Below are 12,112 nucleotides of genomic sequence, written 5' to 3' on the forward strand. Positions count from 1 at the left end.
TCCCCCCACATGAAGACATTTTTATTTTTAGGATACACTGTTTCAAAAAATACGTAATAACAAAATGCCACTATGAAACTAGAAAACAGACATGAATTTGTAATTTTTAAATATCCCTATCGAGATGTCTCTTTACCTATGAATAGAGTGACTGTCATGCTTAACGGCGTATTTTTCAGTCCATGGCCAATGTTTAAGGCCGGTGGAAATGTAGCAATATCTCAGAAAAACCCATTTAGAAGCTTCGGGATTTGAAGACCTGAAGTTCAGAAACCAGTAAATTAATGGAACTTTTAATGTGAACATAAATCCTGTCTTAAATTGAACTATCGTATTTATCAACAACCTTCTAAAGAGTTATATATTAAATTTTTAGAGTAGAATAAACTTTTAATAGCTGATGATTAACATCTTTTATTAGCTCAGCTAGAGAGATCTTTACAAATGTGTCCAACATATCTGTATTTTTTTCCTTTGAAGCATACTCATATATTTTTAAATAATTATCACTATTATTTAAAAGAACATAATTTTTTTTGTTTCTATAAGCCCTAGGACTAAGGCTTACCTGATGTTATATTAAGAAAATTGTCAGAAAATAAATAAGCATGAATGAACTATGAAATCATATTACACTTTCATCTGCCAGCCCTAGAAAAGTTCACTTTTGAGCAGTCAATGTTCTAAGCCCTTTTATGAAACCATTCTGGCTGGAAGAAGATGAAATTACTTTGATGATCCCCAAGGACCCTTCTACTAAAGAACTTCAGGTGTCACTGCATCTAAATTTAAGGGCATCCTTTGCCTTCCCTTTCTGTTTATGTTCAGTATTTATTCCATCATCCTTGAAAATACATATTAACTATATCCACTGAAATCACAGTCTACAACTGACATTTGGGAGATTTCAAGATTAGAAGAAAACTTTCAATCTCATTGGTCATAAAGTAATAAATTTCTTTCTCATTTTGCCTCACATAAGATGTCTTCTTTTTCTGGTATTTCTAAATGGGTGGAGACTTTTCTGTTTTTCCCCAAATTTCTAATAAACTAGTCCTTACTAAACTTTAGTATTAGGTTCCTAAGTTACCAGGAGCCTCAACGCCTCCTCAAGTCTGCACACACATGGTTAACATCAACTCATCTACTGTCTTCTAACTGAAAAGAATCACTCTTACCGTGTAGCCCTCGGTATACTGAAAAGGAGCCCTGGAACTTTCATCTGCTGTTGGACTCAGAGGCTTGGGGTCAGACATGGACCGCTGCATCATCTTGGCTGTTTTAGGACTTGCCGGGGGCACTTTAGCCATATCTGGATGCAGTACTTTCTGCGGACTTATATCATCAGGGAGGGGTTTTTCATAAGGTACAAAGGCTGATTCTAAGGCTTTGCCTGGTGAAAGTGGTGAGATGGGTGAATAAAGGACTTTTGGAGATTTGGGTGGGGAAGGAGCCAGCTGTAATGTGGAATCTGCCCGAAGGTGAGATGAGTAACCAATCTCTAAAGGTGTTGGGCGTTTCTTGTCTTTGGGTGGAGATGTGGCACTCAGATATTGAGGACTCTGTGTGTCTGAATCTGCTTCTGTTTGACATCCTAAACTGCCCCCTTTGTAAGTCTTTTCAGGTGCTGAAATGTGTTTAATTATTTCTACCTTGGCATCCACGCGTGCCCGTACTGAAGGCGTTCTTATGGTTCCGACTGGTTCAGTCTGCACAGATATCTCTGCTACTGTTTGAACTGCTATGCTGGAGACTTTGGACAGGGGTTTGGTCTTGTCAGCCTCTGCAGTGCTGTCACCATATTTCCCTACTCGAGCTTTCCTCCTTGCTCTAGCAGGCACATCCCATTCATCCTGATCTTCGTCATCAGTTTGGACACTCGTATCAACACTCTTTTTGGTTCTCCTCCTCCTACTCACATAAGTCCGATCTGCCGCGTCCTCGTCGTCGGTTTGAACGCCACTGTCCACTATCTTTTTAAAGCAGCGCGGATCATCGGCCATATGTTCCCCGAGCTCATCATACTGTCCACGGACTTTAGCCGCAGCGCTTCTCTTTTTGGGTGGTTTCTCATCTTTCACAACCACATCTGTTAGAGGTATTTCTGAAACCGTACTCAGGATGCCAGGTGGGGCGATGTACTGAGTGACGCCATCAGACTGCACCGTGTACCATCCTTGGCTCTGTGGTATTTCAATCGCCACGACGGCCGAGGCCGTGGTGGTTGCATCCTCAGTTGCCCAAAACTGGCCGCCTTCTGGGGCAGCGTACTGACCTTCCAAAATTGCCTGCTCTGTCGTGGTTTGTGGAGAAGCAGTTCCAGAGGGGTCATAGTTATACTGGTAGATCTGGCGAATCTTCTGCTCTTCTAGCTGCTGGTGAAGCTGTTGCTGCAGCTGTTGGATCTGCTCCAGCTGTAACTGCTGCTGAGCTAATGTCTCCTGCCTCATCATGAACTGGGCTTGCCGCTCTTCTTCCTGCTGATACAGAAGGTGCTGCTTCATAGACTGCAGCTCCTCCAGCTTTTTTTGAACCATGATCTTTTCCTGTTCTCGGAACCTTTGAATCTCCTGACGTTCCCACTCTAATTCCTCAGCAAAACGTTGCTGCTTGATTTTCTCCAGTTCCAAGAGCTCACGCTCCAAGTCGAGCTGCTGCTGTTGTTTGCCTTCTTCGGGGACAATTAAAATAGCACTTTCGTCTCCCACCACTTCGGAAAACACGTCAGAGGCTGTGGTTAGAGTGGGAACGGAGTCTATTGTCTCAGCGGTAAGGGTTTCCACTGTAATAGTTTGCAAACTGGCATTGATATCGATACCGGTTGCTGCAATGTCTGTTTCAGACGCACCTGTTGTTAGGAAATATGATCTAGGCATTGGCTGGCTCTGGTGCAGGGCGGATAGCGAAGTCACCGCGTCAGCTGTGTGCACGCCAGACAAATCCCTCACCGTGGTGCTGAAAATGGAGCCAGGCTGTGTGGTGATAGCAAATGTGGAGGGAATCGGAGTTGCTACTGAAGAATAGACAACACCATTGGATGACCTCAAAACACTCCCCACACCATACTGGGATCCCGGAGGTGGAGTCATTCTCGCTGTGGAATACTGTGGGGTACTAATCCCAACTTCTGAAATGACTTGTCGTGTTTCTGGATATGGACCTGTAGTCTTGCTTGAATAATCCATTACCTCACCTGAAATACAGGGTAGAGTTACAGTCCAGTTCCCAGAATAAATGATGCGTTTGGGGTTTGAGGGCCCTCTTGATCTTGACGAACATAATGAATGGGACTGCATGCAAATCCAGAGGTTAATCTAATTGGATGCAGAATGAAAGCAATGTTGAACATGCAGGCACATGCAGGTGACTTTGGGCAGAACAAATTAAAAACTGAAGAAACAAAAGCGCACATGTACTCCGAAATACGCTGCCAAAACATCCAAAGAAAGAGAAAAAGTAACACAATTGGAAAAGGGACCACATTTTCATCCTGAAATGAGATGAGGGACACCATAATGACATTTCAAGGAAAGGTCTGCTGCCACATCATACTGACCTGCAGTAATTCTCCCTGAAGTTAGATCTACTGCTGTATCAGTTCCTCCAGAATAATCAAAAGCATTCTTACTTTTATAGAAAAAATGTCCAGCTTCTGCTAAATTCGTGTCAGACATGGAAGGTTTCATTCCCCCAATCCCTCTATAACCAGAAGGGCCTGACCGGTCATATTGATAGTGGTCATCCCTATAACCAAAACGATCCTCAGGAAGAGTAGTTGCGGGCTGCTGTGCTGTGCAGCTCCTTCCAAAAGGTAACTTGTAAACCATATCGCAGCATACAGCTCTTCTTCCTGCAGTCAGATCGACAGGCTTTTCATCATCTTCTACTATTTTGGTCACCACACCGGAAGTAGATTCATCCATCGTTACAACAGTTCTGTGAGACTTGGTTGTACTGAGATCTACTACTTCCCCATCAGCCATTCCCTGGCGTGTGACGCTATCCGTCCATCCATTTGTGACTCCGACAGGAGGTGCGGTAACAGGTTTTGTAACAGCCGATGTCACTGGGTGTGCTGATGTACCTAAAGATAAGTTTATTGGTGCATCCTCCCTAACTGCAGGAAAGGCCTGGCCACTCGGTATCCTGTACGGGGGAGGCTCAGCATGCTTCGATGTAGTAAGCTGGAGGGGTGCTGGTGTTGCATGTTCTATACCCACTAGGCTTTCTGGGCCCATGGTGTAACCTGAACTAGCTGCGCACGTGACAACAGTCACCGTCTCAGTGACCAGGGGCATCGGCGTTACTGCTGAAGTTGCACTGAGATTTATAATAGATGGTTGGACGGCGCTGATTTGTCTCCCATAGACTTCATGTGTGGTGGTCTGCCTTTTCATATCCATTGTGGAGGCAGAAAGATCCATACACTTTTCAGTTACTTTAACTTCTACTTTTGGTACTGTACGCAAATCAATGGCATCACCAACAAGCGGCAACTTTCCATTTTCCTTATGCTGACGCTTCTCTAAATGTAGGCTATCTAGAGCAAGAGGCTCTGGAGGAATCGATATAGAGACACTGCTGAGACCAACACTAGTGAGTGCACTTCTGGCTGCTGAAGCCTCAGCCTTGGAAACTTCAGTTGTGAAAAACTGTGTAACTGAGGTTGGGGCTGCTTGAAATGAAGATAACGTTGTGACAGGGACAGCAGAAAATGTCTCCAAAGCTCCTGACATGTACAAGCTCTGTTCTGAAGAACTTGGCATTCCTGCAGTTGTCATAGGAGGAACTACAGAAAACACTGGTTCGATGGAAATCAGGTCTTTGGGGGGTGATCCCAGGGGCCAACTGGTAACTGCTTGACTAGTTGAAGAATCGGTTGGAGTCCCAGGTTCGGATGGCAATGTGATAACCACGTAGGTTTCCATGAGGGATTTGGAAAATCTTGGTGAGGACTTGTTAGAGTGAGGGGATGCTGGGGAGGTAGGGGAAGGTAATTTATAATCTGCTGAAGTCACTAAATTTAATGTCATGTTTGAAGCTAAAGATAGACCTGTTGGCTTGGGGTGTGTATCTGTTGATTTTTGTGTAGTTACTGGAAGCTGAGGGACTGCTGGTTTAGGGGCAATCGGAGGTTTACTTGGCTCAGGTCTATGTGTAAAGACAAGTCCAGATGGGATGGAAGATGGCTTAGGAGGAACAGGAGGAGGTGCAGTGGTACATATTTTTGTTACAGGTAACCCATTACTTCTTGGAATAGCTGTAGCCTCTACTGTAGTAACAGCATCAACTAGAGGTTTAGCTGTAGTGGTTACAGTCTCTGGAGCTGTAATTGTTAACTTTTTTGTAGGATGAATGATTGGCTTGGGTGAGGTTGGTGGAGGGAGAGGTGGAGGGGGGGGAGGAGGGGGTGGGGGAGGCGGGGGAGGGGGAGGGGGAGGGGGAGGAGGAGGCTGTGCTGATGTGTCCAAAGAAGAACTTCTAAAGAATGGACGCGTTTTAGTTGGAAGAGAGGTAACAGAAGGACTGCCGGATGGCAATGGAGAGGCGGGTTTTGTTTGATCAAAGACCTGTCCTGATATAAAGCACGTTGCTGAAACCCGCTCCCCTACTGGAAGGGCCACTGCAGAAGAAGGAGGTTGATCAAACACAGTTTCAGAAAAGCTCATCTTTGTTAGTTCAACCTCAGTCTTCTCCTTTTTATCTCTGTAAGCTTCCAGAACCTCGAGAATAATTCCATTCCCAGTGTCCTTCTTGGCTTTCTTCACTGAGTCTTTTGCAGATACAGGTAAGTCAGTGGAAACAGTGTCAGCAATCAGCCCCTCCGGTTTAATTCCTATAGATCCTAGAATAGGAGGCTCCACATCAGATAAGGAAATCACGATATGATCAGCACCAGTTCTTCCATCTGGTGTGGTGGCTCGATCTAAAGATACACTTATTTCTTCCGGATAGTCTATAATGCTGCCTGGAAAATATGTTGATGAAGAAATTCCCTCAGAATCTTCAAATTTAGTTACTACATCCACTGGTTCCATATAAACTGTGGTTATGCTATCCAAGGTAGTGACAGGTGAGGAGCTATCTGTGGTACAAACTGAAGAAACAGAAGACGTGAGAGAGGGTGTGTCAGAGGGTGGGACAGATGTAGCACTTTCTGAAGGCTCAGAGTAGGTCAAAATCAGTGATTCATGGGCAATTATCTCTTGGATTTCCCTTGTATAATCTGTTACATATTCATCCTCAATTTCTTCTGTTGAAAAATGTTGGGTTATTTTGACATCTGGGATAGAGAGTGTTGCACTGCTGGTCGAATCTGTAAGAGATGCTCCTGAGAGAACACTTGATGTCAAAGATGCATCGGGCACCCTGTCAAAGTCCACGGTAGACTCTATCATGTCATCTGTGATGGGGGGCTGGGTTGGACTGGATCCAGGTGTTAACTGCATTTGCTGCCTCTTCATGAGTTCTTCATAGGCAGCATCAGCGTCTAATAATTTTTTTTCTTCACTGGTGGAAGTCACCATACTACCCAGATCCACTATTTCATGGCTTTCTGGGATGATAAAAGAGCTTGAAACAATGTCTTCTTGAGGCACAATAGAATGTAAGCTTTCTAACTCATAAAACTCTTTCTGGAGGTCTGTTATTTTTTGCATAGGATCTTCATAAATCTGTTCTGGGAGTCTTATTTTCTGCTCTTTCCCTCTCTGCTGCATAAATCCATTTTCGTCTTCTTGCCTTGTTAGCAGACTGCCATCTACCGAACCATTGTATGTGTCCTCTACTAAAGATTCATAAATATAATCCTCTATTAACATCCCGCCATACAAAGGCTCTTTTTCAAACATTTCATCTCGTTCAGGTACAGCTGGAAAAGGTTTATATTTGTGGGTTTTGTGCATCATTTCTTCATACATCTCCTCGGCACTTTTTAATGCCTTTTGGCCACCTTCTTTCTGCATAATAGACTGCTCATCTGTTGGTGAATATAAAGACACAGCTGTGGGCAATTTATAAACTTTTTGCACTTCTATTATCTTTTCTGGGCTTATTTCAAAGCCTTCTGGGTCTGACTCTATGCTAGGTGAGTATTCAGAACAAGAAGATCGATGGAGCTCCTCCATTTCCGCAGCCTGGCGTAATTCTTCTGTTGGAGATGCATCTTCAATGGGAGAGAGATTACTGGGTGGTGTCTTTGGTCTTTCCCTCCTTCTCTGAGCTCGAAGTTCATCTTTGTCTTTCTTTGATTTCTTACTAGAAGTCTTTCTTTGCTGCTGTTCCAATTCCCGCTGCTTTTCTTGCTCCTTTAATAATTCTTCCTCCTCTCTCAATTCTTCTTCCTCTGAAGAATCTTCAATAGTAGGTAAAAGAGGACCATGTGACCTGTGGCGAGCCTTACGTTGTTGTTTGCTCTCTCCTTTTTTGTGACTTGGGCTACTGTCACTGTCCTCATCAAGAGACGACACTGAGGTAGGGGACGTGCCAGGAGTGAAGCTGGAAGCATGAAGACTAGAAGATCCTTCCCCCCTTGACCTATCTTCTGGAGAGTCTGTCAAGCTCTCCATTTCCAATTCTGGCTCCTCATCAAAATATAAAGCCGTTTTTTTCTGTGATGAGTCTGCAGAGTATTTATCTGCTATTGTGCTGTTGAGTTCAATGGTTTTGAAGCGACGTAGCCCCCCTCCTCCAGCAACTACAAGTTCTTCACTCTCTTGACTTTTAGTTTCTCTGTACTTAAGCTCAGGACTCTCATCAAATGTCTCATCATCTTCATCATGCCACGAATGGCGTCTCCCTGCATCATCATCAAAGCTGGCACTGCTTTTCCGAGTTAGTCGCCTATGTTTCCCGGCTGTTGCTTTCCCTTTTCCTTTCATGTCTTCCTTCTTCTGGCTCTCAATACTACTACTAATCTCTTTGAGCTGGCTCCTAATGAACTCATCATCTTCAGAAGCTGAAGCATCTTCGTCAGCACTCATTTCTATAATCTGTTTTCGAATAAAGTCCTCCTCTTCACCAGACCCTTGACTATCTTCCTGTTTATACTCATCACTGCTCGATGAACCAACACTGGTTCTCCGTTTTCTTTGTGGAATAGGTGAATTTTCACTTTCACTACTGTCTTCAACTGAATCATAAAGCTGTCTTCTTGTAGCTGTGTCATCAACAAACTCGGACTTTTCTTCGTGGTCCTTTCTGGAAGGAATGTCTTGTTGGCTATCTTTCTTTAAAGTGTCTTTTTCTTCTGGACTCTTTTTGAGCTCCTCTTCTGAAATTGTAGTTTCCACTGTTTCAGATAAACTCTGAGTTTTCTGTGGGTCCTTTGGCTGCTCAGAAGAAACCTCATGAGGTTGAGTTTTCTTTTCTGACTTTTCTTCAACAAGTGTACTTGCCTGAGCTTCCAAAATGGAGAGGACCGTACTTTCTAACTTAGCCAAATCTGAGGGGCTGGAAGGACTGCTTTCTTGGGAAAAAGAGTCCTTTTTGAGTCCCTTGAGCAAATCTTTTTCATCGCTTGGAATAAGACTTGGAATTTCACCAAGTGAACTTGATATCCCATCAGAAGAATATCCTGTGTCACTCAGACCTTGTGGGCTTTTTGGTTGCTGAGAACTTGAAGTGTCTGATTTGTCATCTTCCTTTTCCTAGCAGGGAGGAAAAGATACAGGAAAAACTTAACGTGATTAAACTAGTAACATGGCCTCTCTATTACTCCCAATTACTACTATGAACTGAGGAATAATTATAGGATTTCTTTTCAACTATAGGCCAGTATTTAAAAAAAAAAAAATCTCTGGGCCCAAAACAGTTAAAATAGTTGATACATACTGATTAAGGTTAGTTTTCAGTTAAACTAAGTTAAATTAAATGTCAATTCTCAATGACATTTGATTTTTTTCCATGAATACTCTTTATATTTCAATAGCATTTTCTTTCAAACACGTGATTATCTTTCTCAGCACATTTACTTTGGAAAAATGTTCTAAACTGTCAAAGAGAAAAATTAATTTTTTCATTAATATAATCAATACTTTTGAATTCTGAGGACAGTCAAAGAAAGAAAAAAAAAAAATCAGAGGATGGGCTTTGTACCAGACTACAAGTTTTAAGAGATGATGGAAAATTTACTTAACAGAAATATGTAGGTAATACTGTAATGTTATCCATCTCAACTATCAGAGGAGATTTATTTTTGAAATAGACTCCAATAAGGCACTACTTTTAAAAGACACTTTAGGGGCACCTGGTTGGCCCAGTTGGTTGGGCGTCTAACTTTGGCTCAGGTCATGATCTCACAGTCTGTGGGTTCAAGCCCTGCATTAGGATCTGTACTGAGAGCTCAGAGCCTGGAGCCTGCTTCGGATTCTGTGCTTCCCTCTCTTTCTGCTCTCCCCCACCCCCAACTCGTGTTCTGTCTCTCTCTCAAAAATAAATAAACATCAAAAAATAATAAAAGATGTGTACATAAAAAATAATTTAAAGATGTGAAGACACTATATTTACTTGGTATTGTTATTATAATTCTCTATCATTTGAAGTGAATGTTTAAAAACTATAAACTTTGAAAAAGTTAAGCAATAATTACTGACTCATGGCTTTACCTCAAGAGAAATATCCAGCTACTATTTGTATAGTGTTGCTAATCTCATTTATTTTCAGCATCACACCTCAAAGATATTTAATAAATATCACTTACAAATGTCTTCTGACTTTGCAAATACATTGGACTTTTACCTTTACACCATGTCAAAGTCAGCTCCTTTCAACCAGTTCAAAAATTAAATTTTCTAAATGGGATCGTGGGCTTTCCAAGGAGCTGGGACACTAAGCAGACAAATCACAGCCTCGACCTGCTGCTTTTCTTGGGCTGTGATGAGGCCATGCCAGTGATTTGGTTCCAGAATCAGAGTAGCCTTAAATGAAAATACTAAGCACAGAGGCTTTTTGTAGAAGTCGAAATTAAAATTACCTATGAGCAAAATGGAACTCAACTGATCCAGTGAGTTTTCATGCTTAGAGTGTTAAAATAACCCCCACAGCCCTATGGAATGAAGAGGTCAGAAAACAAACCACAGGAGGACATGCTCTGTTTGACCCTGGCCTCTGAGGCCACCTTAAGTCCACTAAGTCTGTGCCTTGAACTAACTATCTGAATATTTTCAGTGGGTTTGTAAGCATGGGCTCCTCCTATGATCACACGTCACGTTGAACAACAAACAACAAACATGAAAGAAACTTTCTTCCTTCTTTCTCTCCTCTCCTTCCTTCTCTCCTCCTTCACCTCCTTGTCTTTCTGCTTCTTTTAGCTGTAGAGTTCTCAAATATAAAAGCTGTTGGTTTGATATTCATTTTCGACTCATGTTCCTCTCAATACCTATATTGTTACTATGTATAGTTAGAAATGTATTTTGAATACATTATGTGGTAAAATTCTTTGGCCAAATTTACAACACGATGTAACTCAAATTCAAAAAGACTTAGGGGCTTAGTCAGTTAAGCATCTGACTCTTGATTTCGGCTCAGGTCATGATCTCACAGCTTGTGAGTTCGAACCCCCACATCAGGCTCTGTGCTGACAGCAATGAACATGCTTGGGATTCTGTCTCGCTCTCCCTCTCTCTCTGCTTCTCTCCTGCTCATTTTCTCTAATAATATAAGTAAACTTAAAAAAAAATCAAAAAGACAGTGACATATTATTCACAACTCTAGTGCAAAAAGCAGTAAGTACTCTTTGGTTTACCATGAATTAACTTTCCAGGTCATTTCAGATGTCTTCCCAGGAAAAAGTTACTTATCAACAATTCCAAGACTTTAGTTAGTAGTAGGGGTCATGAGCACCCAACTAATATTGGTTCCTTTATCTTAAGAGCTACACGTTAATGAGGTCAGCACAGGTGAAGCAGACTTCTAATAAAATTTTTCTAGATGGTCCAAGGGGAGGGATGTTTCTGTCTCCTTATATCCTACACATTGATGAACACAATTTCTTTGAGTCCAATATGCTTCCTATGTCTTTCTCTATCTGCCTTCCCACTCTTCACTAAATCATAGTAAACACCATAACCAGAGAGGTGGGGTACCTAAGCTCCTTGTGGAAAAAGAAAAAAAAAAGGTAAAAAAAAAAAAAAAGATCTTTCAGAATCAAATTGTGATAGTGACATTTATATTCTTTATTTTGCATCTGCGTAGGTTATAAAACAACAGTGTAATACAGTATCCATATATGGAGGAAACGTAACCATTGTTATATATAACAATTCTTTTGAGTATAATAAAAGAGAAATTAGAGTTTCATACAAGGGATTCTGCAGATTCTACATTTTATAAAAATAAGATTAGGACCAGACATATAATGTAACAAAGAGAATTAAGATACATTAGACAGGGGACTAACACACATAAATATCAAAATACCCATCCTGCAATCTCCTTATGTGGCCTATCTCCATGTCCTCAAGCTTTCTTTCTTTCCTTAGTACCATGTTCTACCCATTTCTCCCTCCTGCTGCTCTCCCAGTCTCTTTCCTCCACATTCTGCAGAGGATTCAATCATTATTTACCTATGATGATGCTGTGATGATTTTCCTCTCTAAATGACTGTTACTCTCCATATCATCAGGTGGTAAAAGGCTGCAAAGATTTTGCTCTATATGCTTGCGGGCCTAAGATAAAATGTTTGGAGTGTTTAATAAGAAAATCAAGTTAGGTGACCAAAGGGCATTGGTCTGAATTTTTCAGAAGAGACAGTTGCTCATGTATTTATTGTACCATGGTACAGTGAAAAAAAGTCCTAATGTCAACTCTTCTCCTACTAACTTGCATACTAAAGTCTTCTGGTAGAGGCGAGTGATCTTCTTCACTACACGGTTAGCTGGTTAAATCTCAGATCACATACCAACCAGGCCCTTTGGCTCTTTAAGGCACCTACCCATTCATCTTTTCACTCACTGCTGCTAAAAACAGAAACAAAAAAAGAAGTTTTACTTCATGTACAGAGAGGGGCACACTGAGGCACTCATCTGTCCAAGCAGTGATCACTTCTATGGCTATCTACTTTTCTCTGGGAGGTATGTGAGTGGGGGTACGAGTGAAATTCGTACTCACACAG

General features: G+C 41.8%; 1 protein-coding gene across 1 annotated transcript in view; it reads right to left on the minus strand.

Annotated features, from left to right (window-relative positions):
- PCLO (piccolo presynaptic cytomatrix protein) overlaps positions 1-12,112 on the minus strand; it is a 411,980-nt gene that overhangs the window by 192,380 nt on the left and 207,488 nt on the right. The window contains exons 5-6 of the mRNA XM_047096771.1: positions 3,557-8,648; positions 1,179-3,193 (exon numbers count right to left, since the gene is read on the minus strand). Of these exons, the coding sequence (XP_046952727.1) occupies positions 1,179-3,193; positions 3,557-8,648 (7,107 nt within the window). The remainder of the gene's footprint in view (positions 1-1,178; positions 3,194-3,556; positions 8,649-12,112) is intronic.

This window comes from Lynx rufus, unplaced genomic scaffold (genome assembly GCF_022079265.1).
Source record: "Lynx rufus isolate CCGP_SWC_20201006 ecotype Redwood Valley unplaced genomic scaffold, mLynRuf1.p SCAF_4, whole genome shotgun sequence".
Taxonomy (NCBI): domain Eukaryota; kingdom Metazoa; phylum Chordata; class Mammalia; order Carnivora; family Felidae; genus Lynx; species Lynx rufus.